Source organism: Equus asinus, chromosome 9 (assembly GCF_041296235.1).
Source record: "Equus asinus isolate D_3611 breed Donkey chromosome 9, EquAss-T2T_v2, whole genome shotgun sequence".
Lineage (NCBI taxonomy): Eukaryota > Metazoa > Chordata > Mammalia > Perissodactyla > Equidae > Equus > Equus asinus.
Genome location: NC_091798.1, coordinates 48417502 through 48439011, shown reverse-complemented (window position 1 = coordinate 48439011; position 21510 = coordinate 48417502). Strand labels below are relative to the sequence as shown.

General features: G+C 37.5%; 1 protein-coding gene across 1 annotated transcript in view; it reads left to right on the top strand.

The window, feature by feature from the left end:
* The window catches only part of ADAMTS19 (ADAM metallopeptidase with thrombospondin type 1 motif 19), a 237160-nt gene that overhangs the window by 188385 nt on the left and 27265 nt on the right, over positions 1-21510 (top strand). The window contains exons 17-19 of the mRNA XM_044743732.2: positions 3473-3630; positions 7372-7525; positions 16532-16667. Of these exons, the coding sequence (XP_044599667.2) occupies positions 3473-3630; positions 7372-7525; positions 16532-16667 (448 nt within the window). The remainder of the gene's footprint in view (positions 1-3472; positions 3631-7371; positions 7526-16531; positions 16668-21510) is intronic.

Here is a 21510-nt window from a genome sequence, read left to right as displayed (position 1 = left end):
GTCCCTTAGGCTGTCCTTGTTATTTTTAATTCTCTTTTCTTTTATCTGCTCAGTTTCAGTGATTTCCTCTTGTCTTTTTCCAGCACACTCATCCATTCTTTTGTGTCATATACTCTGCTATTGAGTCCCTCTAGTGAATTTTTCATTTCCAGTATTGTTTTCTTCATTTCTAATTGGTTCTTTTTTATATTTTCCAATTCTTTGCTGACGTCTCACTGAGTTCATCCACTCTTCTCCCAAGATCAGTGAGCATCCTTATGACTTTTTGTTTGAACTCTTTGTCAGGTAGATTGTTTATTTCTGTTTTATTTAGTTCTTTTTCTGGGGGTTTGTCCTGTTCCCTTACTTGAAATGTATTCCTTTACCTCCTCATTTTGCTTCTTTCTCTGTGCTTATTTCTATGTATTAGGTGGGTAAACTACATCTCCTGATCTTGGGGAGGTGGCTTTATGTAAGATATGCCCTATAAGGCCAAGCAATGTGCTTCCCTCTTGTCACCAGTTCCAAATGTTCCAGGAATGATCCCTGTGTGGGGTACATGTGTCCTTCTCTTGTGGCAGGGTTGCTCTTGCTGCTGGTTCCCAGGGAGTCTAGGCTGTCCCCTAGCCAGCTGGTTGTAATGCTCAGCTGTGTGTGGCTGCTCTGGAGCCTTCAGTCATTTTATCAGGCATGGGAAGCCCCAGCACAGTTGGCTGCAAGGTCTAATAGCAAGTTCCTCTTGCAGTTTTTCTGTTAAGAGTCTAGGCCCCCAGAGTGGCTGGTTGCTGGGCTCAGGGGCTTACAATTGTTGTGGGCCTCTGGCCTGCAAGGCTGTTGTCAGCTCTCTCAGGATTGCAGCTGAGTTGGGCTGGCCCCAGGCACAGGAGCACCCAATTGTTTCAGGTTTTGGAAGGTGGGGCTGATCCCCTATGTGGTTATTTGAGAAGCACAAGTCTTTTGCTGCTGATGAGTCCCACCGCCCACAGGCCACACACACTGTCAACACAGACTTGCCCCATGCATGCGTCCTGACCCCCTGAAGTGGACCCAGGTGCCCCACTGCAGAGGCCCCACACACTCCTCCAATGCCCCACACTCTCCATCCGCTCCTCGCGTACCCTGCCCAGCAGAGGCAGACCCAGTCACCCAGCTGCAGAGGATCCAGGCACCCAGCCTATGCAGGCCCACAAGTGGCCTGAGAGCTTGTTGTCGGGTGGGACCAGTCACTAGGGCAATCTGCCTGGCCTGCTGAGCTAGTTTAAATGGGCACTCTAGTGGGTGGGGCAGACCCTGGGCTAACAGGAGAGGGGAAATCTCCCATGGCATCTGCCAGCGTCTGGGTCAGCACGCCTGTACTAGGTCACAATAATGGCTGCCATCAATGTCTCAGTCCCTGAAGAGGTCTCACCTCTCACCAAGATGCACCCAGAGCCTATCAGGTGAGTGTCTTTTCACCAAAGGACTGTGTGCCTTTCTGGTGATTTTAGGTTACTTTCTGAAATGAGTGAATTTGTGCATGGGTCCTTTAAGAGGTGGCTTTTTTTCCCTTATGTCCGATAGCTTTTCTGGGGATATTCCTCGGTGTTGTTAGTAGCCAGCAAAGCCAGATATCATGAGACTTATCTCAGTTGTGCTGAGTCCAAAGGATGCTTATAGCAGTAGTGCTCCCCTGCTCAGGTCCCCCACTCCTCCAGGGAAGGCTGTGTACCTTATTATTGCTTCTAGCCAGCCATGAACCACCACAGCTTGTGAAGGTGGCTTTTATTCTCTCCAGCAAGGAATGTTTGCCGCTTCTACCTCAGTTGGGACTGTCCCTTGTTGCAAGGGTTCTTTTTATCTAGTTTTCAGTTCTCTCTCAGGGGTAATTGTTCCCAGAGTAGTTGTAAATTTGTTGTGTCCATGGGACGAGGTGAGTTCAGAGTCCGCCTACACCACCGTCCTGACACCTCTCCAGTTCCCTCATTCTTGAATGTTCTTTTTCTGCATCTGTTTTCCCCTGGCTAACATCCTCAGTAAATGACATCCTCAGGCCAGCCTTTCCTAACTCCTCTCACACAAGTTTCAGCATAATTTTAGTTAGTTACTTATATAACTTGTTTAATGTCTGTTTTGCCAGTTAGCTTATAAATATCATGAAGCCAAAGAACATATTTATATTGTTTGTTTTAGGAGATCCAAGAACTTTGAGTATTTCCTGACTTAGATCTGATACTTGATAAGTAATTATTCAGTTATGATTAAATATTATACAAGAGAAAGGTGCTTCCAAGGAGATGTTCAGAAATGGGCACTCTCAGTCACTGACAGAAGCATAAATTGATGCAACCATTATGAAAATCAATTTGAAATTATTTTTCAAAATCTTTAAGTGTTCCTTTTCTTTGGCTCTGTAATTCCAAATCTGGGACTCTATCCAAGGGAAATATTTAAATATATATGTAAATAGTGTACAGTATATTTATCTGAGCATTATTTACAATATAAAAAATTTGGAAACCCTCAAACATTCAATAAATAGAAATTTGTTTAAATAACATTTAGGAAAATTTATCGGCTTAAGTCATCAAAACAGTTTCACAGAATTATGACATAAAAGTCTTCAATGAATCTTTATGTAAATGTCTTTGTGAAAGAGAATTCAGTGATATGGGAGAATCTAAAAGTTTAACTTAAAAAAATAATAAAATCATTTGCAAAAAATAAAAAGGAATCCTTAATTTAAATGGCAATCATGACATCTCATTTCCATGTCATGAATCTTAATAAAATAGTAGCAGAGATCAGGTCAAAAAAGAAAGGGGAAAAAATGTAGGTAAAAAAAGTTGTACGTAGAAGGACCCATAACTAAAATATACAACTAAGTACTGAGGGATTTGGGGAGAAAAAGCAGAAAAAAAAAAAAGATTGGCAACAGTTGTGAGCTCAGGTGCCAATCTTTAAAATAAAAAAAAAAATTCTGTAAAATCCCATACAAATGGTGGCTATTTGTCAGTGAGAATTAACATTTATCTTTTGTTCTTATACACAGCAAATCACAAATGAAGGATGTGAAAAGGATCCTGAGTTCTTTTTTTAAAACCAGCATGTTATCTTTGAATGGTTTTGTAATGAATTTAACCCTGTCGTTGCATAAACAGCACAGACACACATAGCCTTAAAATAATAATATGTTACATAATAAATGATTAAGGACATAAGAATGAATAAGGACGAAAATAACGGTTACAGACATCAAGTGTCAAAAGGAGGTTGGTGGAGGCAAAGATAAATGTCAGTGTGTAGATGTGGATGGCTTTAGGAGAGAAGGAGAGCTTGTGGCATTTGCTATGACTGTGCACTTTCCCAAAGAGGAGATGCCACATGTTTTACATCAGGGAGTGTTGGCATATTAGTTTAGAAATGAATGAAATGCTTTTAAGGAAATCATGTGAAGTGGATTTTGATTAATGACGCTGACCTGTTAATTCTTATAATATTTTGAACCTCTTTATAGCTCTTCGAGACACTGGAAAACAATCTATTAATAGTGACTGGAAGATTGAACACTCTGGAGCATTCAACTTAGCCGGAACTACTGTCCATTATGTAAGACGAGGCCTCTGGGAGAAGATCTCTGCCAAAGGTCCCACTACATCACCTTTACACCTCCTGGTATGAGGGAACAAATCGATAACATTGCATAAGCAATCTTGCTATGGCAAAGGGCATTTCTATCGTGCCTTCTCTAATCTTTTTTCCAAATTTGAGCTATCAGGTAGACATTTAAAATCATTTAAGAGGTAGGCTTTTAGGGTGTTGTTTAAAAATATGTTTTAAATCATGATGTCTAAAACAAATTATTACAAGAGAAACATGATGTTTTAGCGAATTCACAGACTCAAAGTAGAGGTGAATTACCAGGCAATAAGGAATCTCTTTTTCCTAAAAGCACACATTTACTAACAAGAGTGGATGTCTGTAAAGAGAGTGCTATAATATAGCAGATCATGGCATTACATACATCTGTGAAATGAACATTGTCTGCATCTGTATAAAATGGTGTTGTCCCTGGGGAAGAGATTTGGTAACTATATCTAACAGTGCTTCCAATTACCCTGTTCTGTTTTCTTACTAGAAAGAAAGAATTATGAACATCTGAGAGTTTGGGATGATAAGTCTCTTTACCATATATTGAAAGACTAGATATGAGGCAGGACAGAGTTTGTAGTGGAAGAAGCAGAACAGTAGGGCTCTATGCCCAAGCTGGTGGCAGGTTCACATGCCCTTTTTGACCTTGATCATTGCAGTCAGTGCTAATGTCTCAGGGACCAGAGGACTGACTGCACAACTGGTATGTTTTCTGTCCTAGCAGCAAAGTCTAAAATTCAGACACTTGAACTCCTCCTTAAGTCTTCACATAAGAAATACTCTAAAACACAATCACTTGACTATTTATTTGGAGTGTGGCGTGCCACATTATTTAATACCTCTATACAATTTAAGTTGAATTTGTCTTCAGTTGGAGACATCTGTGTTGCTAGTCTAGGAGCCGGAGGTTCAAATTACATGTTGGCCTGTTTGTTCTTCCTACTTTGATGTGTCTGCAAATCACCTGGGGTTCTTGTTAAAATGTACATTCTGATTCATTTGGTCTGGGGAGGAACCTGAGATCTGTGTTTCTAACCAGCTCCCAGGTGATGCCACTACTGCTGATTCATGGACCACACTTCTAATAACAATGTTTTGTAGAACTGCAGTCAGTAGGCTCTACCAACAGGAATACAGGGAGTAAGGTTAGTTGTGTGGGGACCTTCTGTTCCAAATCTTAATAATAATAATATACATCATTCACTGAGCACTGAGTCAGACACTGTCCAAAAGTGCTTTACATTCACTACAGCATTTAATCCTGACAATAACCCTGTGTAATATGTATCGTTATTACTCCATTTTACAAATTTTTAAAAAACTTAAGTATGAAAAAGGTTAAGTAATGTGCACAGTGTCTCCCAAGAAGTTATCTGTTAATAAACCAGGTGTTAATCAATCTTCTATACTTCTTCCCATGATATAAAGCTTAGAAGTTCTTTACACCAGACAGCCTTGATTCATAAGTGTATGTATGCCTTGAATAATTATTTTGTTCATCTCTCCAGTTTCTTTGGATCACATTACTTAATTTGAATTGGAAACTCCACTCTGTGCTCTGTGCAATCTGGAGAGAGAAAAAAATGACTAACAGAACATTGTATGACCAATTATCTTGCCCTTTCCATGATTGGGTCACTTATAATAACATCATCAACAACAAACATGTTTTAATGACTGAGTTGCAGAAAATGCCATCAGCTTGCCTGCCTTATATGAATGTAACCCACACTTTTTATGGAGCAAGACTGAGGCTCTTTTACTGAGCCTCTAATTCAAAAATCTTAAAACAGTATATGTGAGACCTCAGGGCTGGGCACATGGAGTTTCCTTGATGCAGAATTCTTAATCTGACTTGTAATTACCAAGGTTTTTCCTGGAAGCATGAAACGTAATTAAAGTCAGTGAACTATGTCTAAAAGAAGGCATCTGTGTGACCTGGATTTATTCAGTAATCCAAGGGAAACTGCACTTTTAAGATATTTTTCTTTAATGACTATTACAGATTGAAAGCCGGTACTGAATTTTGAAAGGCAATACTTTCTGCTGCCATGCTTCAGTATGTGCCCTCAACTGCAACACGGTCACACTTTCCTTCTTGCAAAGAATACTGCCAAATTCAAATGGTTTAAGAAAGAGCTAATGATTTTGTAGCCAATGTCTTTATTTTAAATGGCATTAGATATTCAAGGACAATCTAAAGTTCTATCAATGAAAAGGTAGTTTTGTTAGGAAAAATAGACACATTTTCATTTAATTAAATAAATTGGCAAATAGCTATTATTTATATGTTCACTTCATCACTTTAAAAACTATGAAATAGTCTGGTTATGTGCATAAACAAGGTAAGTTAATCTCACTCTCTCTCTCTTTTTTAACGCGTTTAGCTGAAAGTCACTTATAACAGGCAATATCAAATGAGATATTTAAAGCCAAAATAAGCACCAGGATACACTTAGAATTAGTACCCACTATATTATGTATATGTGAGTTTAAAAACTATTATTTTTATTATTGATATAGGTGATTTATAATGCCATCATGCTGGTTCCCCAATCCACATATTAAAATATATCTTAATATTTCTGTTGCTATATTGAGTAGACTCTTGAGAAAAAGTAAAGAAAATTAACCTTGGGCTCATTTAAATTTTCTCCCATGGAGTGTTAACTCTAAATTACCTATCATTACAACTACTTGATACAGGTTAAATATCAAAGAAAGTTCTCTAATAATTTACCATAATTTCAAATTTAGATATATATTTTTATGCATGATATTGTATTATATAGATTGCTTCCATAATTCCTTAGATCGATAGAATTGATACATTCCATGGGGTTATTTGACATATTTTGTGTAAATATATTTATAAAGAAACATATATTCTCATTCATTCTTTCATTTAAAATGAGTATATTTCAGATATTTTTCTTTAATTTAAAATATGTATGACTGCTCATGATGATGCAGTGGGTCCCAGGGGAGAACAAAACAGACACGGTCCCTGCTTGTGGTTTAGTCCACTGTAGCCCAAAGTTCAGTCATTCTCATGCATCCTTTATGGTTTATTGCACTGTTTACATATGTATACATAACTGTACCATTATTAATTTAATATTTATTATCAAGTTCATTTACACATAGATTCTTTACAGAGGAAGTGATCATTACTACAAATGGAAAATTAGTAACCTTGCCAAAATTAAAAGTTAATTGTAAACATATATGGAATATAATTCTTGTCCTCCAGTTGGCTTAGAAGTTCTCTACCCTATGGAGTGAAATGATTCCCAAAGTCTTCTATCCTCCTCCTCTCTTGATACAGGTTCTCACTATCCATCTTTTAGTTTTATGTGCTTGAAAAGGCTGCATTTGATATTAGATTGTGGGTTATATGTTGATGTTAGATAGGACACATATCCCTGACCCCCTGCTAATGTTATCTCATCCATGTACCATGCTTTGGGGAACTGTTTAGTCCATCAGCTTGAGAGAAAATGATCTGGTATCTCTGCACTCATTCAAATGGGCTTTTTTTCTTGCGGTCTGTAGCTCAGAGGTAAGTGTGTAACTCCAGTCTTTTCAGAGTATGACAGTTTCAACATCTAAGCAGTAATGTCCCAATTCTACTATGGATTAAGGGAGCTTGCACACCATGCAATAAGCATTTTAAGGTATCAATATCCTTAGTTTTATGCTTCACTTTGAACGTGCTCTACTTTGACCCATCTGCCTTGATCACTTTTATATATTATCTTATAGGTGCTGCTGTTTCAAGACCAGAATTATGGTCTTCACTATGAATACACTATCCCATCAGACCCTCTTCCAGAGAATCAGAGTTCTAAAGCACCTGAACCCCTTTTCATGTGGACACACACAGGCTGGGAAGATTGCGATGCAACATGTGGAGGAGGTGAAGGATTTTGCAATATTTGTCTTTCCAAAACAGCAGTTGTTTTCTGATTAGCCATTGACAATTAAGACAGATCCACCACCCCTTATCTGAAATTCCAAACTCCATAAAGAATTGGAAACTGAAAGGCAAGAGAGAAGGTATTACAAGAAGGAGAGAATGATCAACTATATCAAAAGCTGCTAAGTCAAAAATAATGTGGACTGAGAATTGACTCTTATGTTTAAATATATTATATTGCATTTATTTTATTTTAAAATGTCTTTATTATATTTGAAACATAGAGGTCAATGATGACCCTGTCAAAATTCATTTTAATGAAGTATTTGGCTCAAACGACTAAGTGGAATGAATTCAAGAGAAAATGACATATCATGAATCGGAGAAAGGATTCAAGGTAACTTAGGAAATATTGCTGAAAGAAGAAAACAGAGAAATGCAGCAACAGCTGGAGGGGAATATGAGTTTGTTGTCGTTGTATTTAACAGGGGGAATTACACATGATTAATTGCCAGTGTGCATTTTCTAGAAAAGAATGGAAAACTAGTGATGCAAAGAAGAGAGCAAAAAATGGGTGAAGTGATATCCTTGAGTAGGCAAGCTGGAGATGGATTGGAGTAGTTGGCTTTGGGTTGAAATATGGACAGCCCATCACTAGTAACAGGAGAAAAGACAGTATTTGTGAACAGAAGCAGGCGACAGGAACTTATAGTGGTAGTCTTCTAGTTACATCTATTTTATTAATAAAAGCCATCTTGCTAACAGCGAAGGTGGAAAAAGGAGATAGTAGAATTTGGAAAAGAGGTCACTTAAGAGAGTGAGAGAGTGAATGAAGTGGGTAAATGTATCTTGATTGTGTGGTAGCTCTCCCTGATGGTACACTTGAAGTTAAGGGTCATGAACTTAGTTTGACAACAGCCAACATAATGGTGTGTTACCCTTCAGTTATGTATAGCATGCAGATGCACTTGTGGAGTGAGTTTGGGAATTGCCAGGTGAGTATAAAAAAATAAAAATAAAAAATATAGGTGACCTGAGGTTGTTTGTAAGGAGCTGAAAATGGTTCATCATGGAATTTAGTTATATAAGGAGGAAAGTAAAGAGATCAGCAGCTTGAAAGACGGTGAAAATGTGGTAAGATTGATGGATTATAGGGCCTGGTGGGGTTAAAGAACTTTTAGTCTCAGGGTATTAAAGGGAGAGGGCTGGGAACACAGGAGATGGTGACAGAAAATAGAGCTGAGATTATGGAGGAGTCATAGTTATTGGTAATAACAAGACCAAGGGAGTTCATGGCTGAAGTAAAGTGAAAGGCAGGATCTCTGGGAAGAGAAGAGGCTAGGAAGTGAGAGGTCTCAGTGTTAGAAGAATCATTCAAATGGATAACATAATTACAAAAATTGTGCCAGAAGCAGTATTAGAAAATATAACAATAATCCAGGAACTAAAATCTTAAAGAGAGGGAGTGGCCCAAGGGTTGGTGTTTGACTCCAGCAAGAAGGGGGATGCGTTCTATAGTCTGATCTAAAGCTGGATGTTTGGGAAGAAGGAAGAGAGAATGGTTGGGTAGTGGCCTGAGGAGGATGGACACCCATGCTGCCTCTAAATCCAAAGGTGCAGGGCGTAAGCAGGAAAATGGCCACCCCCCTGGAGGCTGCAGGGAAAGCAAGAAACAGTGTCCTCAGGAGAGAGCAAAAAGGTGCCAGCAACATCCAGAGGTGCGGAGGCTGGGGAGAAGCAGCTTTTGTCAAAGTGCTCAGAGATCTGGGCTTCTCAGCTGACTCGTGGAGCACCTGGCCTTAAGGGGTCACCAGAGTAAAGGCACCATTGTGGGGCAGAGGAAGGGGAGATTATACAGATCATGCTTTGCTCCCAAGGATATAGAGTGATTACAACAAAAGGATTTCAGATCATTCTTGCAATTTAAAAGAATTTATTGGTCATCTTTGCCACAATGAAATTTTCATTGGCCATGTTTCTCCTGGGGCCCCTTTATTGCCATGTGACTTGAGATCCTCTCCCCTCCTGTCTCCAGCTGATGCTCCCATATACACCTGGATTCCTGTTCCTCTGCTCCACCCTTTCTTCACTGATGCCAGGGCCTGTTTCACTTAAGAGATTCTGCTTCATATCTTCTATCCAAATAAAAAGACAAAAATACAACAGAAACAAATATATTTGAAGTGAAAATCTACACGGTTAGAATTTTCTCTTTATATAACTCAGATTAGAACGACCAGCCGCCAGGCAATGGTGAGCTGTGGGGAAGTGGAGTGATGAAAAGGTTGATGGTTCCTGTTACAGCACTGAAAGGCAGTCATTAAAATCTGTTTATATTTGAAATTCTAGGCAGGAAAATGTTTGCCCAGTGAATTTTATTATCCTAAATTTTTTTCTTTCTGTAATTGTGGTCTAATAAAAGCTGCATCAGAAGTAAACATACAGAACTTGTCAGTCTTCAATTTGAAAAAGCAAGTTTTTAGGGTTAAAAATTTTTCCAAAAATCACATTAATTACAGCCTAGTATATGTTTTGCCAATTGCCAAACCGTAAAGAATTAGAGGTTCATTATAAATTCTTTTAGTTTCAGAGTCACAAGGGCTTTTAGATATTCTCAAGCATAACTTCTTAATTATTAACATGAGAAAATTGAAGAGCATAGAGGTTAACTGACTTCCCGTGGTCACATGCCCACTGGGGGTAGAGCCAGGATTAGAATCCAGGATTCCTGAGTTCAAGTCTTCTTTCCTCCTCATCATATACTTCCTTCAAGAATAGCTCAGGAGGCTTAATGCCATTTCTTTCCACAAAATAGAGCATGTCCCTTAGAGATTATGTAAGTTTTCTTTGGATTCAAAGACATGTTTTATTTTAATCTGTTAAATAAGAATTTAGATATGTCCTTATTTTTATTTCAAATGGTTTATTTTGCAAAATAATCCTTCTAATTATACACGATCTCTATATGATTTGCGCTTGAATAGATCTTTCTCAAATCTGTTCCATTGTGTTTAGTCAACAGTTTTCAATTATCTCTGACTATGTTAATAGGGCGCATATTGAATTCAATGCCAAAATATTTCTGGGCTTTTGGATATTATTTTCCTTTGCAGTTCATAAATAAAGTGGATGGACAGGATTTCAAGAATCGCATCATTTCTGACTTCGTATTTTCGATTTTATAGCCAGAAAGAGCTTTGTAATCTTTCAGCATATTCATGAATTAAATGAGAGTAAGTTCAAAGCATAGAACATTGGAAACAGATTCATGTAAAATTTATCTTCAAGAGCAAAGAAATAATAGCACTATTTTACTTCACAGGAATACATTAAGCAAGAGCAAATAAAGTATCATGGAACGGTATAAAGTTTCAATGTTTCACATAAGTTATTTTTTTAATTCTATTGTAAGGCATTAGACTGTCAGCAATAAGTGGGGAAAAAATTTTTTTGAGATACCTAGTGTTGTGTAGCTAAATATTTATTACAATGATCTTTTATATCAGTATCTCAAACTAAGTTTTAAAATGATAACCCAAATTAAGGTTAATTCATTGTGCATTTCTATTAACTGATTAATACCAGTTATTACAAGATCTGAAAAGCCTAAGATAGAAACATTCCTTCAAGAGGGAATATTGTTTTAAAATATCTAACGGATGCTGGTGATCTCAAGTAAATTTTTCCAACAGTTTAACATATGTACACTTTTCATCACTGTCTTTTCAAATTCTGATGGTTCTAGAATGATTTGAATTGATATATCGCTTTGTATTTTAGCATTGCCTATTGAAATTAGTCCTTTTATTTTCAAACAGCTTACAATGTATTGGTGAAACAAATGTTTGTTTTACATTGGTGTTCTAAAATATCTAAAAAATCTTTGAAGGAATGTTTTAAATTTATCTTGGCACCTCAGAAGAGTGGGTCAGTGGATAAAGTTCCTTTTGACATAAAAGACCTGTTTTAAGTGATCTTAGCCTTCGGAGGCATTAGAGATGTATTGTTCCAGAATATCTGAGCGTGTATGTGAAATCAGCATTCCTCATACTGCATAAATCACTGCATTGCTCTAGGATTTATTTTGATCTAGTGAATGAATTAATTGTATAAAAGCTAGAACAAGGACTGCAAAATTCAATGACCTCTTTTGAAGTAAATGACGAGTTAAACATGGGTTTAGGAAATCTGAATAGATACAATTTAAAGGGGAAAAGAATAAGCTAACATTACACATTCTTCACATTAGTCCAAATCCTACTAGCTTACGACTCTCATGCTGTTCGCCTCTAGACAGGGCTGTCCTTGTTCACGACTAAATTCTGAGGAGGCATCCAAGACTTTGGGTCCAAGTTGAGGAGAAATATCTTAGTGTTCAAATGCCTGTATCTTTTTAAGGGTGCAGTTTGTTTCAGCTTTTCCATTTTAAAGGCACTTTGCGTGTACCAAAATAAATGTTATTAGCCAAAAAAAATGCAAAAATACTTTTTTCTGTGCATTTTATTTCAATAGTACAATTGTGTATTCTACCCTCTTAAAGTAATAGGAATATTTTTGTATTATTGGAAACTCCCTATAAACTTGAAGTTTAATACCTAAATGATAATCCATTAAGTGGACTTGCCATAGATAACTATTTCAATTAGTCTTTTGCCAATGATTTTTCACCATTTTAGGAAACACAGTGTTGAGATGAGCCTCTTAGTAGAGAAGGAACTTTGGGCTTGAATTACATGCTTATATTTCAGTCATTGATTCCTTTACCAATACTGACTGTGCACTGACTATTACTGGGTGGTCCAAAGATGAGTGCTTTCTACTTTTAGAGAGTTCATTGTCCATCTAGTAGGGGACAGATAATAGTAAAATCACTATACAGAGTCATATGGGGAGAGGTAGAAAGCCTTCCAGGAATATGCATAGGTGCAAAGGCACTGGTGTTGGTAAGAATGTTTATTACTAGGGTACAAAATATGGGATCAAGGAGTGGGAACTGATTTGCCTAGGAAAGTAGAAAGAAGCTAGTTCATAAAGATCCTTGAGTGTTATGCTAGCACTCAAGTTAAATTTAACTTGAAAGTTATGGGATCCCATTAAAATATTTGTGTGCATGGGAATGACAAGATCAGATTGGATTATGTATTGGATGTTATGAACAATATGAAATAAAATTTTTTCATTAAAATAGAAAACGAAATAGTCATTTTAATATTAAGCCCAAACCCTGAGGGAAAAATATTTTAAAGAAATGTAAAAAGAATAGCTAAGAAGTAAATGGCATGACATGATTTTTGGAAGTTGTTCAAGTTAAAAAATGTATGCTTAAAAAATAACCAGCATTTTATGTATCTCTTAGAAGTGCTCAGAGAAAAGTCCTTCATCCTCAATAAAGTATATTTACTTCTGGTTCACTTGCTTGCTGGCCATTATTAGTTCAACAGAAAAAAATAGTTTAAAAGAAAATTATAAAGATAAATGAATATATATAGTCTCTGTCTTATAGAGTTCCATAATTTTATTAAAAAGTTTGGGATCTCCAATAATATATAGAAAATTTAAACACACTGAACCCTGTCCTGAGCATGTGTTTCTACATTTATGATGCAAGTTCTAGAAATGTGATCTACCTAAATAGAATGTAGCTTTATTAAAAATATCCCTTTGGTTAAATACAGAGCATAGAAAAAAATATTGGCTTATCTCTGAGACTGGAAAAGAAGGCACACAATATAATATCTAGTCTTTATGTCTTCAGAAAACAAAGAAAGAGTCAGTAAATAAAAATGACCTTTCATTTTCAGATTTTGCCCAAATTTGGTAATGAGATGAATGCATTAATGGCTATTTTATTTTATTCGTAATTGTGTTTAAAACGGTGAAACAGATTTCCTCAATGCTGATTTAATGGGAATGACCCAGAGGTGAAGTTAATTGCCATAAAACAAGTAATACACTGTCAACAGCTTGCAGCTACTCATGGTTCAGGCAGAAGGCCAGTCGCTTCATCGCTTTCTGTTCGTCCCTAAGTTCCACGGTATTGGATGCATTGTAAATACTGCTATTAGATGCTAGAATGGAAATTTCCTGTGTTGGCTAGGACGTAAAAATATATAAAAGAAAAAAATTAAACAATAACATTTCCATATGGCTTTGAGTTCTTAGTTGTGTTTTCATAGGCATAATGTTTCTGTAGCTGAGCAATAGATTTTTTTTCCTCTGATTCTGTTGTTTTTGTTCAACGAAATAAAAAAAAGTAGGGCTAAGTTTATCCTATCTGCCAAAAAACTTACGATGTGAGCTTCCTCGCTACAATGGAAGTGTCCCAGTTCATACTCACACGCCTTCATACTTTCTTAGAGCACCACTAAGGTGCTCCCTGAAATGATGCCAATACCTATGTCCATTTTCATATATCACTACTGATCCTTAAAAGATGTTTTCAGTAGTTCACTATGGTAGCTCTAAGCCAGTATAATTAAAGTTAGATATTTTCTGAGGAAAGGAAAAACTGTGGTACAATTAGCCCTGAGTTATTTGTTCCGTGACTACATATATGTTCAGCAAAAGCTTTCTGGATAATGTCTGTTTGTCATCTTTTTGTGTTGTAGTTGGCAAAAAGCCATTATCTAAATTAGTTTAGGCAACTACATGTGTTCTGTAAAAGAGTGTCTTATGACTGTGAAGGCCTTAAGTTAGATTTTATAGCTAACATTTATATTTCACAAAAGTAGCGTTTATTTTAATCCTACTTTTAGGTAGGCATCACTGTAATGTAGAAATAACGTGCTAGCATTATACAAAATTTGCATAATATCTATTTAATATATGCATCAGGTAATAAAGGTGCACCTGAAGTATAGGAAACTAGGAGGAAATTGACCAAAACTCTGTTCCAAATTCTTACATTTAAAAGGTAACTCCTGCCTTGTGAGGCCAGTTTTCTCTGTAAAAAACTGAACATAATAATTCATTTCTCCTTCTCTGACAGTTTATTTGAAAGTTGAAGTTGGTGAGTATTGAACACTACCATGATTAAGTCCAGTGCCACCTCCCACCCTTCTTGACACACCAAAAAATGGCCTGGACATCCTGTAAGCTATACCCGGGGCGTGAAAGGTTGCCTTTTCTCTACAAGTTAACATCAGCTTGCCTGACTGCATGAGCTGCACAGGTCAGGCTAGAAGACCACTGAGGCACAGCTGTTGCCTTCAGTTAGGCAGCTGGTGTACTGCGGTAAAGTCCTTGTCCTGGCGACTGCGTTCAGCCCATGCTACATTTGCCAAACCATGCACCCTGTTTGAGGGCAACTTCTGTGTAGTGAAAGGAGCACTGTTTTCTAATTCATCTGTCTAGAGGGCATGACTTTTTCCTAATCTGTACACTCTTAGGGCCACCTTTTACTAATCTGGTTGGATGTCCATCTCAAGGCCCTTCCCATTGTTGGCCCACTGGTGAACACTTTATAGACTGCCATAGAGTCCTGGTTGGAGGCACACATTCTCCCACTCGAGGGAAAGGCCTTTGGCCTGCCTGGCACTCTGTTGTCTGTATTGAGCCCCCATAGAATAAATTGCATTGCACCGGAACCCTAGTATTATCCAAAAAGGGAATAATTTGGCCAACATTGTGCTGCCTATGCTAGAAAAGAGAACTGAAGATCTAAATGGTTTCAATAACATGATATGCAATAACTGCAGATATAATTGTTAGCTAATCCACATATGTATATAGATATAATCATGATTTTTGTATGATACAGATCGTTGTGGGACTCTGCTCAGTGCCGTTGAGAGGGAAATCAAGGGAAGATTCTGAACCTATGCCTGTTCTTTTGCCTTCTACTTGACTACCCTCTTGTCTACCCTCATACCCCAGTCAAGTCAAAGTAAAAGATACTTAAAAATTATTCAGAGTAGTTGTCTTTTTTTCTCTACATCCCTTCTTTTCTTCTTTCTTGATGCCAGCCTCCCTTCTCTGTTAATTAAATGACAGAGTGACCTCTTTGCCACCAGCCCAGGCTGTCCAATTTGGCATGACCGGCATGAACACTCTGAGCTCCCTAATTATCATTGCATGACAGTCATAGGACCCTAACTAATGGGCCTTTCAATAGAGACCCAGAAGACTTGTGATTTTTTTCTTAATCCTTCGTGACCCATCTGGCTTTAAAATTGTTGGTTGATTTAATTATTTTATAATGTCAAACACTGAGTTAAATTAGGTTATTAAATCTTATCTAGATATTTAGAATTTGTAGGAAAACAGAATTAGCACATATTTAATAGGCTTTTTTAAGTGTAAGATGAAATAATAGAAGTGTTGTCAAGTTAGTGTAATTATAGGGCTCTACCCAAATGAACTCAGCATGCAAATGGTTATTTTTACCTCCTGTAATCAGACTTTCATCATACCAGGGAAAGTAGGAAAGCCATTTTTCTGAAATCTTGTGGAAAATGGTAAGAATCTCATGGCTTTTCTTAGAAAACATGGCAATTATTAGGGAATGAGGATTTCTAGAATTCTTGGGGTCTTTATCAGAGACAATAAGAATAAAGGTCTGAGTTATACTCAAAATAAGCTTGCTTCCTATAACTTGCTACAGAGCACTGATGACATACAGCCAAATAATAAAAGGTGCACACATGTTTATATGCATGTTTGTGAGCTTTCAGGAATGCATATAGGTTTTATGAATATGTAGCTTTTCATCACTTAATGCTAAAAGATAGCATGGACTGGTAATGAATATCTTGTCAACTTAGGCTGCCACGATCCCTTTGTAATATAAAGCTTGTCATTGAATTCCTAGGAGGAAAAAATTACCATTCATTTTCCTTAAGCCTAGAGATATATTTTGTTGTGTAAATTATAAATATCATCTTTATTGATCTAACTGAAAATTTGTTTAAAATATCTATGAAAATTGCAACAAGCCTATGCACACCTAAATCCATCATATAAAGGCCTCTGATAACATTTCTTTATGTGTTTATTTGCTCTTTTCAGGAGAAAGGAAGACAACAGTGTCTTGCACAAAAATCATGAACAAAAATATCAGCATTGTGGACAGCAAGAAATGCAAATACTTAACCAAGCCAGAGCCACAGATTCGCAAATGCAACGAGCAACCATGCCAAACAAGGTAACCTGTCCCACCAATTGTTAAGGTTCTGTTTGTCGCTTAAATTGCTGGTCTTTCAAACATATTCAAAATATTAACAAAATCACACTTTCTTAAAACCATGCAAAGGAAGATATACCAAAATGTATGATTTTAAATAAGCTGGATCTAAGGAGGAAAGGTAATCATCATGATGGAAAGAGTATTGGAGCAGCAAAGTTAAGATTTACCTGGACTTTAACTAGTGTGCTCCATGGTGTGAAAACAACCACTAACTGGGCTGGAGGGAGGAGTCATGAAAATTATTCGGTAACCTATTGGTCACTACTTCAAAAATCTGGTGATTGGGGTGAATTTAGCTATTCGTTCCTGAATTCTCTGAAATGGTGTGTTAGAACTTGCCAAGGGTGATACAAACCAAAGCTGGACTGACCAGGACCCAGTCCCCTACACAACAACAGGGGCAGTGTGGTCTACAGGCTAGATTCTCACGTCCTTTCCCAGAGTTCTGAATGCAAACTGCTGGGTTCCTGATCTCTGATCCCCAGATTCCTAATCTGGATCCTAGTTACTGGACAGTCAGTTGCTTTGGCTGCCTGTGACTTCCCCGATGAGAATTAGGCAACAAATCGGGCAAGAAACATGTAAGTAGGGGACAAAACAGCAATGCCAAGCAGCTGAAAGTGGCATAGAAAGAAGGCTATGCCTTAGTCACTAACAGAAACAAATGAGTGGAACCTGAGTATAATTTTGGAGCGAGCTAGCAGCAAGTCTGTTTGGAATGGATCCCATCACAGGGCTCCTGAAAATCCACACACTTTCATATGAAAATTAATGTTTGGCTGGAGTGGGACTCAACCTCAGTGTCAAAAGTCCTAAAACCTTTTAGGGATAAAATGATAAAAAGAATGTCATACTGGCTTGATTCCTCTAGAATCTGAGGACAGGGAGATTTATTCTATCCTGCCATTCAGGGATTTGTTGAGGCTCAATGAGTTAGTCTAACTGTGAGTTCTTAGGGAACCAAACAGAATTGACTCCTCTCTCAATAGCTTCTACAGGGGAGTCACAATGAATTTACACATCCTCCAACTCAGATATGCAAAGAATTTGTAGCTTTGTAGCAGTCTATAACTAACAATCTTATTCATGACCCTCCACCACATGAGGAAGTATGGGAGGGTGGTTAAATAACTAAGGGGAGGAAGAACAAAGTTGCCAATCAACTATATTTGGGCCTTTCTATCTTAAATAATCTCTTTGGGAATTAGTGGCATCCAGGCTAATGCTCAGTTCTAGTTTCCCCATTCCCCCTGCCTTCCCCCTTCTGATGTAGCACTGCATCCTGAGTCCCCTCTATTTCTGGCTTCTTGCAAAATGCAATAATTAAGCCCTCCAGATCTGGCTCATGCTATGTTAATGAGAGCTTAAAAGAATTTGGAAAATCCTTTCTTCCTCTACAAAGCTGAAATTTCAAGACTTGCTTTTCTGTAGATTCAGTGTATTTAAGGTATCAAAAGCTGATTATCAACTTTTCCTTTGCATTCCTGCTCTAACAATCCTATCCCCTAACTCCCCCAACCAGGCAAAAATATGCTTCTAAGGAATAGGGCAGTGAATGATATGTGAAAGAATGTGCATAAGACAAAAGTACGTGAATATATTTTCAGTAATGTTGTACCCATTGCACTTGCCTGGCTATGTGCTTTTCAGGCTAAGTCCATTAGTAGATGAACTAGTTAAGCTTTTTTATGAGGCAGTGTAGTAATCAACAGGAAGGGTGACCTAGGGAATTATTGTTGCCTACAGTCACGTCCTTGGGACCTTTCCCTTCAATGCTGGACAGGTAGAGAAGCAGAGTTTTTGGCTTTTGCCCTGTCAGCTAAAGAACTGGATCCTTTTTGTTATTATTCTTCCTAAGACTTATCTTTCTCTCTATCTCTTTTAATAGATATTAAAATGCTAATTTATCTTATGTTAAATAATTTATTAAAATATTTCACAACACCATTTGTTTTACATACCATATAGCTTTTCCATTTGGATGAAAGAGCAGTGGCTTTTTCTGATCTCTCAGGAATCTTGAATTAGCTGGATTTGAGGTCTAGAGTATATTTGTCACTTCCTAACTTGGTCTGTGAAGGATCAGAGTGTATGGTACACACGAGTTATTGTGCCTTCACTGACCTCGGCTATCTTGGGGAAAAATGCCCCCATAAAGACTTGGTAAAAGGAATAGTTTTCAAAGGTCAGTACATTTCTAAGTGAGAACTTTTTGCAGCTGGAGACTGGAAGTCTTTTTGTTAGAGATTATTATCTACCTTCCCTTGGAAAAGGAGGCAGTATGTTTTGAACCACCAAGAAGCAATGTCAGTGAGGTTAACCAAAATATTAGAAAGTAAGAAATGGACATGGGCAATTATTAGGGGTCATCACAGGAAAACTTTCTAAGACTTACTGGCATAGCATAACCTTCATTTCTCCTGCCTCTTCTTTCCCCCTAGCCTAGTAAGAAATATTCTAATTTCCATTCTCATTTAGCGAAAAAGTCACCACATAGCCTGATGGAACCCTATGAGCCAAATATGAAATATATTGATGCACTGGTAAATAGCTTTGCAAGAAGGAATCTTAAAGATGAGGAAATGGGATAATTTCAAATTAGATGAATTCTAAACTACAAAATGTTTTCTCTCATTAGAATATATTTTACATTTTAGTTCTTATTTTTGAGCAGTTTTCACAAGGAATGGAAAAGGCAACTTTTGTCATTACACTAGAGATTGCTAAAATTTATTTTATTTAAAAGAAATGAGATTCCATGAAATTGCAAAGACTTCTCTTTTCAGTAGTGCCTTCTGGGTTCCACAGTTGAGGGGAAAGGTACATAGATGAGCTTAAATTGTGCTTATAGCCTGGGTATCTTTGTGGAGAAAGATGAAGCAGAAACTAAAATAAATTTGGAAGATAAATATTCACTTTAGGAAAAAGCCACTAGGGGACTCCAAAGCAAAATGGTAGATGCACATCATACTTGATAGCCCAGCAGACAAGAACTTTTGCTAGAGGCAATAGTGGAGTGCAAATGTTATCATTATTTTTTTTTCTTTTTCAGAAATAGAAGCGTAGAATCATTTAGAATTAAACCATTGTACAGATTATACAGATGAGAAAACTAGGTTGGCGGAGGATGTGGACTTCTCAAACTTTGGATCATTGCCAAGAACATTTGGGCTTAAGTAAATTTGGAAGAATTTAGGCTATTTCTGAAAACTCTAGAGAGAAACTAATTCCATTTCAAGAAATATTTAATGAAAAGCTGTTGTGTAAAAAGTGTTATGGCTGCAAAGAAGAATAAGGCATTGATCTCTGCCTTTGAAGAGATTATATGCTAAGGAAAACATCAAAATCTGTAGGTAGACCGTGAGCCCCTCCACTTCCCTAGGGAATATCCAATAGATCTTGTGTGAGTGCCACAAGCCAGGTGACAGAAGGCAGAGGAGAACACAATCCCTGTGGTTGGATGGAGAAGCCCTTCTAGGAGGTGGGGATTTGGAGCTGGCTGGCAGAGATCTATACAGCGGATGCTCCATAAACAAATGCCATGAAGTGAAAATAAAAAGCGTTTGGGGAACAAGCTGAACATATGGTTTATTTTCTAAACAAGTGAGAGATGAAGCTAGAGAAATACATCAATAGGTCTAAATCATTTATAAATATATTGTGATATATATATGGTATGTACTATATACTGAGTGCCTCTTGTAGGTCAGACAGTATAATAATAAACACTTTTACAAATGAGACAATGGAAACTTAACAGCTGTTAAGTACTGTTCCAAGAATGTGCACAGCTAGTAAGGAACCCAGAATTAAGCTCAGGGCTTCTGACTGCCCTGCACTGTGCTGAAATAGGATTGTGCAGAGAGTTTCGTGGGGGATTTAGATGCCCCAGCAAGGTTGTCCAAATAATGGGAAATGCAGGGAGGGTTTTATTGACAGGAATCAGACAAATACCAAATTTCATGAATCACGTTACTGGCACAGGCCTTGGTTCCTTCCTGAAATAAATTTTGGGGAGGCTTTTGAGTTAGTGGTCCTTAGGATAGATCCCAATTCATTAGAAATGGAAGTGACATAGATACATATCACTTTCCTGATGATTGTTTGGGAAAAGAATCTCTATCTAGGTATTAAAATACGTAGTATATATTGGCCGAATCACTGAATCAGTGAATCAGTGAAATCCAAGAATAATATTGGAGTCCTGGGGACCTCTAGAATGAGGACACTTCATGTTTAGCCCTGTGAGCCTGTAACTCCATTGTCTATGACTGCATTGCAACTAGACAGTGGCCACCCTAAAGAAATGTGTGTAGTTTTGTGTGAAGGATATGTCCCAGACTCAAATCTTGTTGCAAGTGATAGGCATAATGCATTAGTGATTGCGTCCCCCAGGGAAGAGGGGATTCTCAATGACAGGTTTCTGTTACCTTGCTACCACCTGCACATGTCTCATTGTGAGGTATCTCCAGTGTCAGTTCAATTTCAATCCACAACCTTGTGACCTTTGGTAAGTTACTACAGCTCTCCTTGCCTTGGTTTCCCTTTTTGTAAATGGCCATGACAGTTGTACTACCTAACACATGGAGCTATTGTGAAGATTTAAAACACAAAGAACAGGAATAACTCATGTATGTTAGCACTTTTATGCTTGTTAGGGATCTCAGTATGGCGATATGATGAGCAGTAACAGGCAAAGCATGCAGTATGATATGGATGGAATCTAATATATACTTTGAGATTCTAATAAGAGCAAGGCCCTGAGATAAGAAATATGGAAAATTCAAAGCAATAGAAAGCA